The following is a 21,253-nucleotide window of genomic DNA, read 5'->3' as shown; positions in this document are numbered from 1 at the left end:
AGTCTCCTGGAAGCCATCTTTCCTGCACTGTGAACACAACTGGCAAGGTGGACAATGGGGTTGATTTACTAAAGGCAAATACACTGTGAAGTGCAGTCGCTGTAGATCTGAGGGGAAGATCTGAAATGAAGGGAAGCACTGCTGATTTTACCATCCAATCATGTACAAACAAAAATGCTGTTTTGTATTTTCTTTGGAAGTACAGTCGCTGTAGATCTGAGGGGACATACAAGTGCACTTGTAGTGCAAACTGGATTTGCCTTTAGTAAATAAACCCCGATGTGCTTTGGGAGGTGATGATACTTGGGAGGCGATTTGGAGCTGCGGGGATTTTCTGGACCATAAGTACACAGGAGACATGGACTGGGAGTGGAGTATAGGGTTAAAAACCCCTCTAAAAATCAGTATTCATACCCCTTGAAATTTTCCACATTTTGTCATGTTACAACCAAAAAAATGTAAATGTAGTCTAATGGGATTTTCATGTGATAGACAAACACAAAGTGGCACATAATTGTGAAGTGGAAGGAAAATGATAAATGGTTTTCAAATTTTTTTTACAAATAAATAAATATCTGAAAATTGTGTTGTGCTTTTGTATTCAACTTTCAATACTTTGTAGAACCACCTTTCGCTGCAATTACAGCTGCAAGTCTTTTTGGGTATGTCTCTACCAGCTTTGCACATCTAGAGAGTGACATTTTTACCCATTCTTCTTTGCAAAATAGCTCAAGCTCTGTCAGATTGGATGGAGAGCATCTGTGAACAGCAATTTTCTTGCCACAGATTCTCAATTGGATTTAGGTCTGGGCTTTGACTGGGCCAGTCTAACACATGGATATGCTTTGATCTAACTCATTCCATTGTAGCTCTGGCTGTATGTTTAGGGTCGTTGTCCTGCTGAAAGGTGAACCTCTGCCCCAGTCTCAAGTCTTTTGCAGACTCTACCAGGTTTTCTTCTAAGATTGCCCTGTATTTGGCTCCTTCCATCTTTCCATCAACTCTGACCAGCTTCCTGTCCCTGCTGCATGGTGTGTTTAGGGTGATGTGCAGTGTTCATTTTCCACCACACATAGCGTTTTGCTTTTAGGCCAAAAAAGTTACATTTTAGTCTCATCTGACCAGAACACCTTCTTCCACATGTTTGCTGTGTCCCCCACATGGCTTCTCGCAAACTGGAATTCTTATGACTTTTTGCAACAATGACTCTTCCATAAAGGCCAGATTTGTGGAGTGCACCACTAACTGTTGTCCTGTGGACAGATTCTCCCACCTGAGCTGTGGATCTCTGCAGCTCCTCCAGAGTTACCATGGGCCTCTTGGCTGCTTCTCTGATTAATGCTCTTCTTGCCCAGCCTGTCGATTTAGGTGGACGGCCATGTCTTGGTAGGTTTTCAGTTGTGCCATACTCTTTCCATTTTCGGATGATGGATTGAACAGTGCTCTGTGAGAGGTTCAAAGCTTGGGATATTTTATTATAACCCAACCCTGCTTTAAACTTCTCCACAACTTTATCCCTGACCTGTCTGGTGTGCTTCTTGGCCTTCATGATATTGTTTGTTCACTAAGGTTCTCTAACAAACCTAACAGCCTCACAGAACATCAGTATTTATACTGAGATTAAAATCACACACAGGTGGACTATATTTACTAATTAGGTGACTTCTGAAGGCAATTGGTTCCACTAGATTTTAGTTAGGTGTATCAGAGCAAAGGGGGCTGAATACAAATGCACGCCACACTTTTCAGATATGTATTTGTAAAAAATTTTGAAAACCATTTATCAATTTCTTGCCACTTCACATTTATGTGCCACTTTGTGTTGGTCTATCACATAAAACCTCAATAAAATACATTTACGTTTTTGGTTGTAAAATTACAAAAGGTGGGAAATATCAAGGGGTATGAATACATTTTCAAGGCACTGTATAGGCTATACCCCAATCAAAAACCAATCTATGCTCTAAACACCCAAATCCTTCTCTCTTACATAAGGTCTTTATGCATTCAGTTCTCTAAACTCCTGTTGCCTTTCCTGTGTTGTGCACAGCACAGGCAATATTCCAAAGAAATTAACCTTGGAGGGGCTTCCCTTCGACTTGCAGTTTAGTTCTTTACATTGATGAGGGATCCTCCATCTTCAATGTATTCTGTCATTGGTCCCACTATGAACCAAGACAGCTGGGTTATGCCCAGCCACTCCCAGTAATTTGTCTACTTGTTCCACCACCTTCTGAGCCCTGGCACCAGGAAGACTGCAAACTATTCAGTTGAGGTAAATGGCATACTGCACACTGAGCAAATGCTTCAACTTTGTTGACCTCATTATCCCAGCTACAATATTATTAGCTATGGGTGGTTTAAAATAATACATGTCAGAAGACTACTTTTGTCTTAAAGTGGTTTAAAAGCCTAAGCATTTTTTACCTCATGCATACCCTGCATGAAGGTAAAGAATGTTTAGTGGATAGCAATATCGCCAGCTCACTCTAGCCTTTCTCTCCTCCTCCCCCACCCCCCTTTACTTACACTGGGCCCTTACTCAATCCAGTACTATGCCTGTCTGTAGCAGCTCTGTCCTCCCCCCTACTCTTCTGTCAGTGAAATCCTGTGACGAGGGGGCGAGACAGAGCCACACTGTCTGTGTTTATTGACTCAGGCAGCATGGCTCTGGATCAAGCCCGCACAAGTGCCTCCATAGCAAGCAGCTTGCTATGGGGGCACTTGGAAGGGAGGAGAAGCCAAGAGTGCTGGTGAGGTACCTGAGAAAAGAAGAAGATAAGTAAAACATGTTTGCTACATTAAAAAAAAAGCCAAAAATAAGACTTTACAATTCAACTCCTTTTGTTTTAAACTAGTAGTACTCCATTTAGTAGACATACTATCATTAGTTCAAAATATAACCATATAAAATATACCTGAGGTACAATAGTATGTGCAAATCTCTAATACTTGATACTGTCCTTGGGAATTGATATGCAAGATCCAAATCCCCAATTAATTCATGTATTCATAGAGCAATTATACTAAAGAAACTGGTACATCTTTTTAACTCTGCACAAGCAATGATTTCCCCAGTGGTGAGGTTCAGATTCTTCATATGGTGGATTTGCTACAAATTTGGTTCACCAGACTAAATTTTAGAGGGCTCATAATGCCCTTCCAAACCCTTCAACTGTGGTCAGCAGGGTTAAAATAGCCAAGAATAGGTGCTTTGATATATGCCAGGCCCTTCAAAAAAGGAGTTGTTCCTATAAGGTGCTATACAGTGCTATAATGCATTAAATTACTGTAGATTGCACTGCGGTGTACATATTCTTGTGCAACTCACCACCACCATTTTGTGTCAGCAACAACTGTAGTTGTTGTTTAGCTACTGGCCCACCCTTGCAGTGTTTATTTTGGATTTTATATTATTTCACGTCTATCCATATTTTTTTAAATTTTGTGCTAGGTTAAACAAATTTGTTGGGGTTTAGTATTTCAGTTTTTTTTTTTTGGGGGGGGGGTTATTTTATTTTATCTTCTGTTACTTGGACACTTATTTTTGTTTGGAACTGTGCAGCATGCACTTGTTGACATGGGCAAAGCTGCCTTTTGTTTGCCGCACATCACTGCATACATGTGTGGTTTAAGTGGTCGTAAACCTCAGACATGACATAGGAACAAAGCATATCCCTATATAGTGTGTACAGGTCTCAATTAAGAGCACCATGTGTAATTTATTCTGTTATCAGCATGAATCATTTCTGACAAGTGAAGAAAATAGAAAAAAGGTGACAGGGGAGGGAGCTCCAGCACACAGCTTGTGATTGATAGCCTCAGCTCTGTTCCTGTGTGCTGTGTGAAGGGGGTGTGTCCCTTTCCTCCAATCAGCTCTCAGAACTCCTCTCACTGAACTCTACAGTGTGTAAATGCAGCTCCCTGCCCCCTGTTTTCTTGAAGCTCAGACAAGCTTTATAAATTCTGGACTTTGAACTGATGTAGAGGAGAGAAGACTGCAGATAAACAGGTACAATGTATGTAGGAGTATTTGTTTCATCTCTGTGTATCAACTAAGGCCATTCATTTCACTGGGTTTATGGAAAAGTAGAGTGCACCAAAAGACGACATACTTCCCATAACTACATTCCCATAAGTGCCAATGAGCAGCCGTTCTCAATCTTTTTTTATACTTGAGGACTTCTTCAAAAAAACTTTAGGTCTCAGGAAACACCTGAAATAATATTTTGATCTACAACCAACAGCACCCAGTGTAGTCAGTGAGCTTTACATGTAATAAAAATAAATTAATAAATAAAAAAAAAAACAACCATTTAATGCTAAACCTGAGCATGTGTTTTGCTGCTTTAATTATTGACAGCTAATTTTGAACATTGGATTCTAATTTCATGGATTTGAAATGGTGGGAAAAAATATAGGTGTACTTACTTTTTCCATATGACAGACCTGCAATTTTGTTAATTTAGATTATGAAAATGAATACACCATGTCAATTTTTTGTGTCATTTGTTCAAATATATTGCAATTGTTTGTAAGCACTATTTGAATAAATCTAATATTTGCCTGTTCAAATCATTGCCCAATCTAGGGGGGTGCTGAGGTGGGCAGCGCCCCCCCAGATTTCAGTTGTGCCCCCCCCCCAAGCCGGCTGCCCTTGCCCCTATGTACATTGTGTCCATGCACATTAAGCTTCTCCCCCATCCCCGCACTCAGGGCCGGCCGCAGTGAATTCATGTAAACAATCCGGACGGGAGAAGTGTCAGCGGTAGAGAGGAGAGACACAGGAAGAGGTGTGGCCTCTCCTCCCTCCTGTCATGACAGAGCCCCTCCATACAGCAGGTTACACAGGATCGCTCTTAGATCGGGTGGCACACGGCCTGATTACCCACCCACATTTCCAGGAGTTGAGCAGTCCTTGGAGGAGATTGGGGTGGGTAATCAAGCTGTGTATCGTCCGTCCTAAGAGTGATCCTGTGTAACTTGCTGTATGGAGGATCACTGTTATGACAGAAGGAGGGAGAGCACAGAGAGCCCACAACTCCTCACTACTCCAGTAGTTCCCGCCTATAAGTTTGGGGGAGGGGGAGCTTGTGGAGGAGGGGTGGTGGGAGGGCTGTTTGTGCTGGGAAGGGTAATTGGGGCGGGGGATATGTGTTAGGAGGCAGAAAGCAGGATTGGGGAAGATTTGTGCTAGGAGGAAGAATTGGGCAGGGGAGGACTTCTGCTGAGTGGGAGGGATTATTAATGCTAGGTGGGGGTAATTGGGGGAGTTGCTAAGAGAGGGATTTGGGTGGGGGCAGGGATTTGTACTAGGTGGGGGGGATTAGTACTAGTAGTGGGGATTTGGGGGTGGGGGAGATTAGTGCTAAGAGGGAATTGGGGGAGTTTGTACTAGGAGAGGAGAATTGGAGGGCCGGATTAGTACTAGGTGGGGGAACTGGGGGGGGGGGGGGATTTGTGCTAGGAGCGGAGATTTACAGGGAGGAGGATTTGTACTAGGAGTGGGGATTTAAGGGGGGCTTTGTGCTAGGAGTGGGGATTTGGGGTGGGGGATTTGAACTAGGGGGGTGATTTTGGGAGATAATTTATACTAGGAGAGGGGATTTAGGGGAGGATTTGTACTAGAAGAGGGATTTGGGAAAAGGATTTATGCTAGGAGTGGGGATTTGGGTGGGGGATTTGTACTAGGAGGGGTGATTTGGGGAGATAATTTATACTAGGAGGGGGGGTTTCGGGGGAGTACCAGAATGTGTGCTAGGAGGTGTGATTTGTTTGAGCGGGGGGGGGGGATTTGAGCTGGAAGATGGGATTGTGGGGCAAAGATTTGTGCTGGGAGGAGGATTTGGACTGTGAGGATGGGGAATTTTTCAATTTTTGTTTGGGGAGAATTTGGCCTTCCAGGGGGAATGTATGCTTAGAGGGTGAGCGTGTTGATTAGTGCTGTTTTTTTTTTTATTTGAGGGGGATGGGGACACAGTTTGTCACCTTCACCTTGACTGTTAGATGACCTTGTCCTGGCATTGCCTGCACTGCACACAATGCACTCAACAGATCTCCTCCTCCCCGTGTAACACATAGCAGAGATCAGATTCCCTTACAAAGCCTCATTTTGCGCAATGTGTAGCTGGCTGCTATGTTGCAGTTTTGACCTGTGAAATTCCCTGATCAGATGGGCAGCTGCAGTAGCCAGCTACACACTGTGTGGAGGGATACGGATCTCAGCTATGTGCTGTGTGGGGAAGAGATCTCTTAAGTGTCCTACCAGCAGTGACCCTATCCTCATCACGGATGACCACTGTCTTCCGCCATGCTGACCCCGTACCCTGCCCTGCTGACCTCCGTCCTCTACACTGCTGACCCCCATCTTCTGTCCTGTTGACCCCGTACCCTGCCCTGCTGACCACCGTCCTCTACACTGCTGACCCCCATCTTCTGTCCTGTTGACCCCTGTCCTCTGCCATGCTAACCCCTGTACATTGCCTTAATAACACACTGTACACTGCCCTACAAACTAATTGCCTCTGTACATTGCCCTAGAAACTGTTGCCCCTATCCTCTGCCCTGCTGACCCCCTGTACACTGCTCTACTGACTCTTAAGCCCTATACACACTATTAGATTTTCTGCAGATTTTTTGTCTTCAGATTTACCAAAACCATATAATAGGGAGGTCAAACCTTAATGCCGCGTACCTTTTCAGCTACAAAAGTCCGACAGCCCGTCCGGCAGACTTTCGACAGACTTTCGACTGACTTTTGGCGGACTTTCAACGGACTTTCTAACAACCGGACTTGCCTACACACGATCACACCAGGATTTCTACGTGATGACGTACACCGGACTAAAATAAGGAAGTTGATAGCCAGTAGCCAATAGCTGCCCTAGCATCGGTTTTTGTCCGTCGGACTAGCATACAGACGAGCGGATTTCTGGGTCCGGCTGAGTTACGACGTAAAGATTTGAAGCATGTTCCAAATCTAAAGTCCGTCAGATTTGCGACTGGAAAAGTCCGCTGAAGGTCCGGTGAAGCCCACACACAATCGGGTTGTTCGCTGGATTTGGTCCGTCGGCGTCCGTCAGACAAGTATGGTCGAAAAGTCCGACCGTGTGTACGCGGCATAAGAGTTTCAATTTGTATGCAATCAGGCAGGCCCTTGCACTACATGGTTTTGGTAAATCTAAAGACAAAAATCTGCAGAAAATCTAATAGTGTGTATGGGGCTTAATACACTGCTCTGCTGACCTCACATCCTCTGCCCCCCTGACATTTTTTACTGCACACCTAAATCAGACAAGCTAGATTTGGCACTGGTTCAAATATGTTGAAAAAGTCAACAATTTATATGGGGTGTTCTTACTGCTTCACATGACTGTATGTGATGCCAGAATACAGTGTTGCTGACACTGCCTGTGAAAATTGTACTATTCCACAACACCGCATACAGCTTAAATGCGTCTACCAAGTATGTAATTTAAAGGATTGGTGGTTTTCCATGCCACATTTGAAACCACATTAAAAGGTCTCCCTCCACACAGGTCCATCATAGCAGTGCCCAGCTGCTTATGGCCTTTTTTGCCTAATAACCAAAAATAAGGGCAAATTTTTTTAGCAGGATTTGCCCACCATAGACTTTAATGGCATTCCACACAAAATTCAGGTTCATCAAACTTTGAACCAGATTCACCAAACCCTCAGCAAATCAAAGCCAGGCAGATCACCCATCACTAGATTTCTCATATTTTGTAATACAGTGCTCTGCAATGTAAATTGGTTGATTAAACATGCAGTTACCTTTAGTGAAGTTACTGTATTCTCAACACGTTCCTCAAAAGACTTGAATGTAGGAGAATTTCTGGAAGAGAACAAAAATTACAGTACAGTTATTACAGCACTGTAGTGTTTAATTAGGTAATGCATTGGGAAATCTACAACCAATAAGGTAAAGTACAGTAAGGTAAAGTACAAACTGTAAAGTACAGTATGAGTTACTACACTTTCCACAATCTTTACTCTGCATTATTAAAAAAAGGCAGTAAGTGTAGCTATGTCCATCACATATAAAAAAAAAGCGAAGACTATGGCACATGCAAATGTTTTTTGTTACAAGCAGAGTACTCTGGAATACATATACTGAAACTTGCCTTCAAGATGGAAAATATGTGCATATGTGAAATGTTTATTAAAGAAGATATATAGCTTCAATAAACCCCCCCCCCCGAAAGAAAAAAAAATGATTAATGAATTGGTTATATACTCTTTCCAGACATAAGATTAAAGGGAATTTGACAGCAATCCAAATTCCTTTTAATATGTGCAAAAACACAAGTCCCTAGGGGGATGCAATGGGGTGCCATAGACTTTGAATGGCAATGCAGTGCACCAACACAGAGGTTAATGGGTTTTTTTTTCAGACGCAAAGAGTGTCCTCTTGTAATTTCCTTAAAGTGAACAAAATTGACCATGTTTACTCTATAGGCATTTTATGTGTTTATTCAAGGTGTATAAATTTACGAGGGGCATCCCAAAAGTTCATGGCCTGACATGGAAGGAGTAACCACACAGACATGAAACGTTATCACCGCACCAAGCCACTTTGCCAGATGTTCGGCGCTGAAAATGGCATATACAAGCTATACAGTTTTCGTGCTCTTTTTGCCAACAGCTGCCGATCCCCATAGTAGAGTTGAAAATGGAAAAAGTAAAGAAACGTGCGACCAATGAATATTTGCCTCGGAAAGGGTCTAACTATTGCATCTACAAAGAAGGATACCCCATCCTACAGCACCGTTAAGAAGTGGGCACAGAATTCAAGTGAGGATGGGGCAGCCCCGAAGATGACCCCCGTCTTGGCAGACCTGCGGATGTGACCACACCGGAAAACATTAACCATGTGTACAGTGGGGTAATGGTAGATCATGGAGTTGACATCCAGACAATTGTTAAGGTAACAGGCATATCAAAAACCACAGTTCAGTGCATCTTGATCTAAAATCTTGATATGCACAAGGTTTTTGCCTGATGGGTTCCACGATTGCTGATGCCTGACTCATGGACATCCAAGGACAATTTGCAGCTGTTTAGGAGGGGTCTGGTGAACCTTTGCACCAGGTTTGTGACTGTAGATGAAACTTGGGTCCATCATTTCTAACCTGAGAGCAAATCTCAGTCGAAACAGCAGAAACACACAGGAGATGTTTTTCTTCCATGCTGATAAAGGCTCAGAGTATTCCACCAGTGGGGAAAATCATGATGACAGGCTTCTTTGATTCCAAGGGTGTGCTGCTCATTGATTACCTTCAAAAAGGACAAACTATCAAGGGGGACTACTATGCAACCTTGATTCATTGTTTGCGTGATGCCATCAAGGTGAAAAGATGTGTTATGCTCTGGAAGGGAGTGTTGTTCTGTCAGGACAATTTGCCTCCACACCAATCTGCTGTGGCAATGGCTGCCATCCATTCCTGTGGTTTTTCCCTGGTTACACATTCACCATACTCACCAGCAGGGCCAGGACCAGGGGTGGGCAGGAGGGGCGGCTGCCCTGTGGTGTCATGTGAGGTTGGGGGGGGGGGGGAGAACCACAAGGAGATTGGAGCGGAGGGGATTTATGTTGGAAGGGAGAATTTGGGGGTTCACAGGGGGTAAGTAGTGTTCTTGGAGGGGAAATTTGGGAGAGAGAGTTCTAAGAGCGGTGATTTAGGGGGATTTGTGTTGGGAAGGGGGTAATTTGAAGTGGGGAGGAGAAGGTGTGTTCTAGGAGTGGAAATTGTAGGGGTAGAGGAATTGTGCTAGGAGGATTGATTTTTTTTTGGGGGGGGGGCAAAGCTTTGTGTTGAGAGGGGGATTTCAGCAGGGTGGTGGATTTGTACTAGGGGGAGGGGGATTTATACTTAGGGGGTAAGCATGCAGATTAGTGCTCCGTGTTTTTGTGGGGGGATTTTTGCTGATACATAATGCTTATACATCCTGGGGGGGTGCAGTTTGGCATGTTCGCCCTGGGCTCTAGATGACCTTGTACCGGGACACTGCTCACCAGATTTCGCAGCATCGTACTACTACCTATTCCCAAAACTGAAAAGGAACTGCCTGGTGTTGGTTTCACCAGTGACCATGATGTCATTGATGCCGTGACTACTTTTTTGGAAGACTAAAATAGAAAATTTGGACAGGAATCTAAGTACTGGAGTACTGTTGGGCTAAGTGTGTGGACATAGAAGAAAGCGTCTGTCAGTGAAGTAATATTTTTCTACATACTCTCCTCCAAAGTCAGGCCGAGAGCTTTTGGGGCACCCTTTGTACTCTTTCTTCTATTCAAAAAAGAGTAAATATTAATTTATACACTTCAGTGAACAGGATCAGTTCACTTTAAGATGGTAATAAATAAGCAGAAAACAATGAAACATGACTGTAGAACATTATCATTTTAACATATATTTTGAGGCAAACACATTGAAGTGATTGTGTTTTTATGAAAGATTCTAAATCAGATGAATTTTTTTCAGCATGATGGATCAATAACGTTGGTTTTTGCACAATAGCAATACTCAGATGAGTTAGATTGCTAGCACATTCTGTGATATGCATTCAATATTGAACTGACATGCTATCAGGGCAGGAAAAGAGGCTTCAGGAGGATATAAGTGTGTTGAATGTTTGGATGGTGCAGGGGGGGAGTGAATCAAGTGACTAACACATTTAAGTCTTTTGTTGGTTTTGCATTCTCATACAAGTCTACAGGATTGCAAACCTGTTTGATGCAGGTCAAATGCGAGTTAGAAGGAAGACAAATGCAGGCCAAACACACCTCAGAAGCATCTCAAACTTATGCAAGCCCAAAGCCAATCAACATAGGCCTTAACTAGCACAGGGCCTTCAGCAACCCCTCAGATGTTTTCCAATTACTCATGAAGCATTACTGTTTAGAGGGAATGTATTGTAGACTTTGTGTTGGCAATAACAATTGAAGAAAATGTGCCCTACACAGGTACAGCAATTGATCAGCAAAGCTTTTCTTTCATTTCTAAATTTAAATGCAATGCCACAGGAAATTAAACCCACAGAGCACAATTATGTTGCCTAATGCTGTGGAGGTGAATGGTGCCATTAGCATGTATTTTTGTCTTATTTATCAGCAAACCAAGGTTACGTAGCAATTGATTTGAATATGTTGGTTAATGAGTCACATCTTCCTTTCTAGTTCAGTTGTTTTCAATGTGTGTCTGTATGTCAGCAGCTTCTAAACAAACTAGCACAGATACTGATGTATTGCTAAAGTCAACACAGTCCCTATTTTCTCAAGCTTAACACTCAATTAAATTCTCATATTTGTTTTTCTTTTTATAGTCATGTTACACCAATATGATATTCACTTTGAGATGCCTTAAAATAGCTTTTTCCTTTCACTTTTTGCCCTCCACACCCAGTGCTCTGTGCTGGCATAGAGAATAACAGCTGCACCCCTCATCACAAATGTATTGCTGGGGAAGAGAGGGGGTTGTCTGACCAGTTCTTTTTCTTTATTAGGCACACTGAGCAGTGTGGTCATGCTATGGCGCTTATTGCACTGCACAGTAATATTTTGGCAATTACTGTAACAGGAAATTGCAGTTAAGACTAATGCCCCGTACACACGATCGGACTTTCCGACAACAAAACCGTGGATTTTTGTTTGAAGGATGTTGGCTCCAACTTGTCTTGCATACACACTGTCACACAAATGTTGGCCAACAATTACGAACGTGGGAACGTGGTGACATACAAGACGTACGACGAGCTGAGAAAAAGGAAGTTCAATAACCAGTGCGGCTCCTTCTGCTTGATTTCCAGCATGCGTGAACTTTTGTGCATCAGACTTGTGTACACACGATCGGAAATTCCAACAACAAAGTTTTGTTGGCGGAAAATTTGAGAACCTGCTAGCCAACCTTTGTTGGCAGAAAGTCCGACAACAAATATTCGATGGAGCATACACACGGTCGGACTTTCAGCCAACAAGCTCACATCCAACATTTGTTGTCGGAAAATCCAATCGTGTGTACGGGGCATAAGGGGTTGAGGTTATTAGTACAATGTATATTCAACTAAAAATGGTTCTGACTTCAATTGGACTTTAAAGTCCATGGTGTTCTGGTCAGTAAAGTTTATCCAGCATAATTATGGGTTATTATCTGAGGCAGGAAGCCTAAGGTCTCCACCACAAGAGCAGAATAAAATTAGGATAACAGCTGTGAGTTTCAGGGGCCTTTACAAGTTATGTTGCACGTTTATGAAGACATCTTTAGATGCCTTCTGTACACTTACGATTACAAACTAGAATATTTAAAGCCAAACATCAGCCAAAATATATTTATTTTAGTTTTTTTGGTAATGCCTATGACCCATTTGGAGAGATTACATCCTGTGCAGTCCATGAGATGTGAAATGGGGGGGGGGGGGGGGGGGGGTCACAGCAGTGAGTGCTCATTGTTTAGTAGAATGTAAAAGGGTTATAACGTCTGTCTGTTTTTACGGTCTTTGCCCCCTTTAGGGAAACTGTGGTTATGACTAAGGCCTTATAGGCTGAAACGCATCAACTGTTCTCATTTGCGTTTGGTCACTGTGGCTTGTCAATAAATATTACACCTTTTAAGAGCAATCACCGGAGTGCGGATCATCTTTTCCTCATTTCCCTACTCAGCCAGCGATTGTGAATCGAGCACCCGGGAACTCTGCTTTCTATGTGATGTATGGGTAGTAGCACTGACTTTTCTGTTTATATCTTTAGGGAAACTACCTTTGCTTCCTGTGTGGCCACTGGGATAGTAAGAGAAAAGATTGTTTCCCATCAGGCATACAACAATAAAACATTGCAGATCCCTCTCCACTTTATTCAAAACTAAACTCATATTTAGAGTATAACATGTTGCTAAGCTAAAAAAAAAAAAAAAAAATCACACATCCAACATAAGTTTTACATGTACTGTATATCTGCTGTCTTTATATACTGTTTAGAAAGTGCACGTCCTGTTAGAATTTTCTCTTCCTGATTCACCTGTGGGTGTGGATTCTTACTATACACTGCGAGACAGCTGATTGGAGGAAAGGCACCCCCCCCCCCCCCACACACACACACACACATAGGCAGAGACTTGCAGAGCTGTGCTGTGAATAGACCAGCTCTCTGCTAATTTATAGCACCCTCCCTGACACAAAATTCAGCCTGGTTTTATCACAGTTGTCAGAGAACTTGTCAGAAGTAATCATGCTGATAACAGAAGAACGGAGCTGGAGAAAGCCATGGGACTTAGGGCTTTGAAGAGAGATAAGAAAACACTACAGATACATGTGCCCAGCTCAAATTTCAAATTTCATCAATCAAGTTTATACTTTAACATTTTAGGTGGTTCAAAGATTCATTTTAATGTCAGTCATTATAGAATGTGAATGAAAGGGAATAGGAAACAGATGTGTACTACCAGGAGATAGCTGAATCATTTTATAAAATTGTATGATGGATTATTATGAACATTTGAAATGAATTGAACACAACAGAATAAGCACAAGTAGCCATGAGAATCATGCAAGATAATGGTATAATTACCTCATTGCTGGCATGCTTATAGAGTGACGGATAGAATAGCTGCCATTGTAAGCATAGTCAGAAGAAAAGGAAACTCAATAAAGGTTATATTTATTTCAGAGAATTCATAATACAGCTTATAAATAATAATAATTGTATTGCATCATTCTTAACCTAGAATTGGAAGACAATTACATCAATTTTACACTGCTTCAGTCATCTTTCTCAACTTGACTTTTGCACAATAATACCATTAATATTAGTATTTTTCTGAAACGAATACAGTTGCTTTCATAGTCACAGTCCTAGTTCCCCAGTATTAGGAGGCCACATTTTCCTCACTTCCATGTGTGAACATGGTACCACATTATTTATGTCCCTTTCTGTAACTGGAAGTTACGCATTACTAATGCCCCCTGGAGACAGGTTTCAGACATGTTACAATACCTCATCTTATTTCTGCCATGGAGAACTGATTCATAGTGGATTGGTTTAAAATAAAATTCAAGTTTAATCAGGCAATGTTTAGGGTGTGTGTGGGTACATTGAGCCCCCAGCTTACAATGTTGGTTGATGGATTTCAGGGGAAATGTGTAATAGCTGGATTGAATTTGTTTAGGGAAAACAGACAGCTCTTAAAAGGTGTATTTATAGTCCAAATGTTGATTCTTTTGTAACTTTTGTAACTCTAACTAGGATAGAGAAGGGTAGATCGAAAACATCTGTAAGGCTAATTTTTTTCTATGCTGTCTGTGTCCCATTGGGGAGGTTTTTCCTTACTTTGTGGGCTCAATTCACAAAGCAATATCGCATGCTATATTTGGATCATGTGACTCATTTGATCCAAATATTGCATGCGATATTGAAAATGTCAATTCATTATCAGTTTATACAGTAATTAACAAAAAAAATGTGATGCGCACAGTAAATACCACAAACTGAACTAAATTCAATTCACTAAACAAAAAAATACATTTGTCAAATAAGTTGTAGTCTAGCCACTGGCTATTTAACAAATGTATAACATTTTTATTTATGGAAAAAATTTTCACACTTAATGCGTTCACGTCTCCATACATAAATCTCCACAGTTGTAATGTCATCTTTAAACTTCAAATCCACTGCAGCTGTTTTTCAGGTCATGCACAAGGAAAGTAGAATTACCTTTTTATTAGAATGCAAGAAAAATGATACAAGTGTAGCACCCTCTAGTGTGCTAGAAAGTGTATATAGTTGTTAGAGTAGGTAAATGGTTTGGCTTGACTGGCAGCCACGTCTAGGCTAAATCTGGGTCAGGATGAGTGACTCAGGGAGGCTGGAGGACTCATCAGGCAGCACTCCTCGTGCCTCTCCCTACTTGTTGAAACCTTGGTGAAGCTTCCAGAAGAATAGGTGGGAGGATAGGAGGAGCTGCCCGGAGTATTGAGAAGGGCTCCAGCCAATCCCCAACAAGTGGGCTGGCAGGGGGTGGGAACCTCTTAAATTGTCTGGGTTATGCCAGCAGGGGGCAGTCGGGTGGAAGATGAAGGAGTGCTAATTAGGATGTCGGAGGCCCTTGAGGGTGCCCCCTAGTCTAGGGGGGTGACCTCTGACCTAGGAGCTCGGGTGGTGGAGGGATCCTCTACCACACATGGAGGAGTCCTGTCCTGGATGCACAGGAGCAGGTGGTAGGACAGCAGGAGAAAGTCAGAGCGTCCAGGAGTTCTCCAGGAGAAGGCAGCTGGGTGGGCTGGTGAGTATGCAGTCTGGGAGGACTGTGGAAAAGTAGCCAGGGGGGCTAGTGAAAGTGGCAGCTGCAGCCAGGTGGGCTGGCAGTGCCTGAAGAGGTGGTGCTGGGATCAGTAGCCACACTTATGTAAGCTAGACACTGTATTTTGCAACAGAACCCAAGGGGCCGGGGTCCCTGTCTGTAAAGGGCTTTTGCTTCAAAACCTGACTGTTGCTTTTTTGTCAGATTAACCATCAGTGTGCCAGCTGGAATTCTGCAAGCAAGTTTAGTGCTGGAGGAAGAGAGGAGTGTATATAGCTTTACATAGGAAAGTTGTCCCTGAACAATTGTTCTGAGGTCACGTGGGCATCCCATAATCTCCCTATCCAAGTTTTTTCCCCTCAATAAAACATAAAACAAAGTGCTGGACTGTTTTCAGACTCTGGGAGCCTGTGAGAATTCAGTGTGCCTGGCTGTGCAGGGTGGGGGATCCCTATTCACTAATGGCTTATACATGGGGTGGCTACAGTACACAAGTAATCCACTCACATGCTCCTAATGCACAATATGCCTGTAACAGCCTCAAACATAATCCCTGGATGGGCCAATCAAAACTGTAGCTGAAAAATCACATACTTCCAATCACACAAGGGCCTCTTCCCCACAACCCTGGCCCAGTGGCTGAGGGGGGTCTGCAGGCGAGGACTTATCAGAATCTTGAAGCCCTCTTAAACAATAAGGGGTACCCCAGATACCACCCCCCACCCCCCCCCCCATGTGAATGAGTAAGGGATACATAATACCCATACTCGTCACAAAAAAAAAAAAAAACATGCATCCTAAAAATAAAAGCATCCAAACTTTTAAAAAGTTCTTTGTTAAAATATCTTTAAACTTTGTACATCCATCCATCATCAGTCTTATTGTTCAATGATGCAGGCCCACGCCAATCATGATGATTGACAGCCCAGAAGAAAAAAACTGGCACCTGCCGAGACATGACCGATCCAGTTGCTTCCGAATGACATCTCTGGTTCCCCTCACCGCTAAAGTAAACAAAGGGGTCCTTGATGTGTTTACTTTAACAGCTGGGACCCAGAGATGCACATCCTGTTACTTCCCTCTCAACAAAATGACATCTCTGGGTCCTTCCACTAACAAAGGGGCAGGGTTACCTCTGACTTCAGTGACAAAATATAGGCATGTATATATTTAGTCAATTACATCATTGACTAAATATGGAAGTGTACATAATCAGCCAATGGCATGCATCACCCTGATGACCCCGCCTCTTTCTTTACTTTAGCAGTGGGGACTCTGAGATGTAATTTGACACAAGGGAAGCAACAGGATTGGTCGCATCATAGTGGACGTCAGGGTTTTTTCTTTCAGGCAGGTTGGCAGTTGTCATTCATTGTGATTGACATGGACCTGCTATGCTAGGTGACCTGATGGATGTACAACAGGGGACATTAAAAAAAAAAAATGTTTTAATATAGGACTTGTCAGATTTGTGGGTGTTTTTATTTCTAGGGTACAACACAGAAGACCTAGTGCTCAAGGAATGGTATAACCCCTCAGGATTTTTATAGGCAGACCAGGTATAAAGTAAGATGGTACATTTTAGTGTAAATTATTATTATTATAATTTATTCAGTAAAATACAAATAGAGCCAGGTAGCATTTATAAAACATAACAAGGTGCAGTATACCCAATAACACGCATCGTTATGAAGACAAGCTGCCCTACGGGGAGTAGTGGGCTAGGTTATTTCTAGGGTACACACTTGCTTTTTTGTGAATGAGTAGGGGTATTGTGTACACCAGGGGTCCTCAAACTACAGCCCGCTGGCTGGATATGGCCCGCCGGGGTGATTTACCTGGCCCGCCCTTATCATAAGATTGCAGCACTCACACTCCCCTTCCCTCTGCTACATTATTCATGTGGGACAGGAAACATGACAGGTGCGGACTAGGGATTGACCAAATACCCCCCCCCCCCCCCCGGTTCAGTTCGCACCAGAACATGCGAACAGGCAAAACATTTGTGTGAACATACGAACCCTATTAAAGTCTATGGGACACGAACATGGAAAAATTAGAAGTACTCATTTTAAAGGCTTATATGCAAGTTAATGCCATAAAAAAGTGTATGGGGGGCCCAGGTACTGCTCCAGGGGACATATATCAATGCACAAAAAAGTTTTTAAAACAACTGTTTTTTCAGGAGAAGTGATTTAATAATGCTTAAAGTGAAACAATAAAAATGAAATATACCTTTAACGATATTTAATGGTCCCTTTAGTCTGCCTATAAAGTAAACTCCGTGCCAAAATAAAAATTGGCGTGGGGGTCCCCACAAAATCCATACCAGACCCTTATCCAAGCATGCAGCCTGGAGGACAGGATGGGGGGGCCCTCCTCCTGAACCATACCAGGCCACATGCCCTCAACATGGGACCTTGTCCCCATGTTTATGCCCCCAGATCCTGTACCCCTACTCATTCACCCAAAAAAGTGTCAAAAAGTAAAAACCACAAAAAAAGACAGTTTTTGACAATTCCTTTATTTAAAGAAAAAAAAAAAAGGGTCTCACGATGTACCCATCATCAATCATGCTGCCCGATGGACCCAAAAAATGGAAAAAAAAAAAAAATACTCTGCCTCCATGGGAGGACTCCCGCTGACTGCTGTCTTTTCATTGTGACAGCTGTTATATAGGCAAGAGCGGGGCCACCTGCTGACGTAACCGGATGACCTTGCCCCCTCTGATGGCACATGTCATCAGAAGGGGCAGGGTCACTCTGTTACATCACCGCGTGGCCCTGCCCTTGCCTATATAACAGCTGTCACAGCCAAGAGACAGCAGTTGGTGGGACGCCTCCCATCGAGGCAGAGATTTTTTTTTTCTTTCTATTTTTCAGGTCCATCGGGCGGCGTGATTGGAGATGGACACAGCGGGATACTTTTTTCTTTTTTTTAATAAAGGAATTGTCAAAAACTGTCTTTTGTGGTTTTTACTTTTTGACGCTTTTTTTGGTGAATGGGTAGGGGTACAATGCATACCCATTCACATGGGGGGGGCCAGGATCTGGGGGTCCCCTTGTTAAAGGGGGCTTCCAGATTCCGATAAGCCTCCCACCTGCAACCCCCACAACCACCGGGCCAGGGTTGTGGGGACGAGGCCCTTGTCCCCATCAACATGGGGACAAGGTGCTTTGGGGGGACCCCAAAGCACTCTCCCCATGTTGAGGGCAATCAGCCTGGTATGGATCAAGAGTGGGGGGGGCTCGCTCATCTCTCCCTTATCCTGGCCTTCCAGGCTGTTTGCTTGATAAGGGTCTGGTCTAGTATGGATTTTGGGGGGGACCCACGCCAATTCTTTTTTCAATTTTGGATTTGCATTCCCCTTAAAATCTATGCCAGACCCAACGGGCCTGGTATGGACTGGGGGGGGAGACCCATGCTGTTTTTTTCCTTAATTTTTTTCCTTAATTCTGTCATAGGTTCCCCTTAACCACTTCAATACACTATTATATACTGTACGCTGACTGCACTGTATATACATTATATACATATTAGTTTAATGCTAGATGTAACGGACGCACACCTTCCAAAAAGTAAAATTTTTGTCTCATCAGTCCACAGAATATTTGCCCAAAAGTCTTGGGGATAATCAAGATTTGTTTTTGGTAAATGTGAGATGAGCCTTTGTGTTCTTTTTCGTCAACAGTGGCTTTGGCCTTGGAACTCTCCGATGGATGTCATTTTTACCCAGTCTTTTTCTTATTGTTGAATCATGATCTTACCTGAGGCAAGTGAGGCCTGCAGTTCGATTGTTGGATGTTGTTCTGGGTTCTTTTATGACCTCTGGATGAGTCATCGTCATGCTCTTGGAGTAATTTTTTTCACTCCTGGGAAGGTTCATCACTGTTCTAAGTTATCTCCATTTGAGGATAATGGCTTTCCCCATGGTTCACTGGAGTTCCAAAGCCTTAGAAATGGCTTTGAAATCCTTCCTAGACCGATACATGTACATTACTTTGTTTTTAATCTGTTCTTGAATTTTTTTTAGATTGTGGCATGATATGGGGCTTTTTGTGATCTCTTAGCTTGCTTCACTTTGTCAGACAGCTTCTATTTATGCAATTTCTTGATTAAACAGGTCTGGCATAATCAAGCCTGGGTATGGCAAGTGAAATTTAACTCAGCTTTCCAAAAAACTGTGGTTAATTACAGTGCATTCATGATTCAGCATGGGAGGGGGCAATTACTTTTTCACATAGGGCCAGGCAGGTTTGAACAGCTTTTTTCCCTTAATAAATGAAATGATAATAAAAAACTGGATCTTGGATTTAATCCGGTTAGCTTTGTGTAATATTAAGATTTGTTTGATGATCTGAGTCATTTAAGTGTGACAAATATGCAAAAAAAAAAATCAGAGAGGGGGCAAATACTTTTTTACACAGCTGTATATATGTATGTGTAATAATAATATTAAAATTTGTTTGATGAGCTGAATCATTTAAGTATGAGAAATATGCAAAGAAATAAAAAATTAGGAAGGGGCAAATACTTTTTTACAGAACTGTATAATATATATATATATATATATATATATATATATATATATATATATATATATATATATATATATATATATATATATATATATATATATCTAGATATATAGATATCTCTAGATATATAGAGATATCTCTATATATCTAGAGATATATATACTAAACTGCCTGCACGCCACTAACTAACCTGCCTCTAGCTAACGTTCTCTCAATTATAACACTATATAAAAGATAGTCTACTCCAGCGATGGCGAACCTTGGCACTCCAGATGTGTTGGAACTACATTTCCCATGATGCTCAACTACAGAGTGCATGAGCATCATGGGAAAGGTAGTTCCAAAACATCTGGGGTGCCAAAGTTCGCCATCATTGGTCTACTCTAAACTTGAATGTATCTTGTCCACATCTATATTATACTTGACTGGTACCCTATCTTCCTGACTATCCCGACCTGTTCTTCACCCCCCCTCCTGTTTCCCCTCCCCCCCTCCCGTTTCCCCTCCCCCCCTCCCGTTTCCCCTCCTCCCTCCCATTTTCCCTCCCCCTCCTTCTTCCTTGCCCTCTTCCCATACCCTATTTCTAATCTCCATCTCACTTTCTCCCAGAGTTCACACTTTCATTGTTACTTGAATACACATTAATTTAGCATTTTGGATTGTACCATACTTGTTTGTCTAAGAACTGTCTTCTACAGAAGCAACTGTATCATCTCTAAGTGTGATCTCTTGTACTCACAATGCTATATTTCTATGTTTAAGCTCAATAAAAACTATTTGAAATATAACACTATATACGGCCACCGTGTAAGCAGCCTTATATGGGCGTGAATGAATGAATCATTGGTTGTTAGGACACCGGTGGGTACCGGCTCCTTGACAAACAGCATCTCTGAGCTGGAACTGTTATGCCGCATACACACGGTCGGACTTTCTAGAAAGCTAGGTCCGACGTACTTGCCGCCAGACTTCCGGCGGACTACCGCCGGACTTTCTGAACGGCCGGACTTGCCTACACACGGCCGGACTTTCCGGAATCCGGTCTTCCCGACGGACTTCCGCCGGACTTTCAGAATGAACGGACTTTCCCACACACGGACAAGTCCGTTCATTTTGAACGTGACTTGGGTACGACGGGACTAGAAAAGGAATTCAATCTCGCCGCTTTTTTTGGTGAGATTGAAACCTTGCGGACCACGCCCCCTAAAACGTCACAGTCCCAGCATGCCCAGGGACTGTGACATCATATGGGGGCGGGGTCTCCGCCTATATAAGTCACAACGCAGCCCTCAGAGACCAGTCCAGCCGGAGAGAGCGTCGTGTCAACATCTGGGGGAAGAGAAGAGAAGAGAACACAAGAAGCCAAGAAGCCCAGACCTCCGCTGGCAATAGAGCTACCTGAAG

The 21,253-nt window shown here is 42.8% G+C and overlaps 1 protein-coding gene across 4 annotated transcripts in view; it reads right to left on the bottom strand.

Annotated features, from left to right (window-relative positions):
• TPD52L1 (TPD52 like 1) overlaps positions 1–21,253 on the bottom strand; it is a 215,807-nt gene that overhangs the window by 12,109 nt on the left and 182,445 nt on the right. The window contains exons 6-8 of one of the 4 annotated variants that reach the window (XM_073627192.1): positions 13,583–13,621; positions 7,795–7,855; positions 4,432–4,449 (exon numbers count right to left, since the gene is read on the bottom strand). In XM_073627192.1, the coding sequence (XP_073483293.1) occupies positions 4,432–4,449; positions 7,795–7,855; positions 13,583–13,621 (118 nt within the window). The remainder of the gene's footprint in view (positions 1–4,431; positions 4,450–7,794; positions 7,856–13,582; positions 13,622–21,253) is intronic. The other 3 variants (XM_073627194.1, XM_073627195.1, XM_073627196.1) reach the window with 3 other exon arrangements.

The sequence above is a fragment of the Aquarana catesbeiana genome, linkage group LG04 (genome assembly GCF_042186555.1).
Source record: "Aquarana catesbeiana isolate 2022-GZ linkage group LG04, ASM4218655v1, whole genome shotgun sequence".
Taxonomy (NCBI): Eukaryota; Metazoa; Chordata; class Amphibia; order Anura; family Ranidae; genus Aquarana; species Aquarana catesbeiana.
Note: the sequence above shows the minus strand (reverse complement) of the source record. Positions and strands in the feature narration are given on the sequence as shown.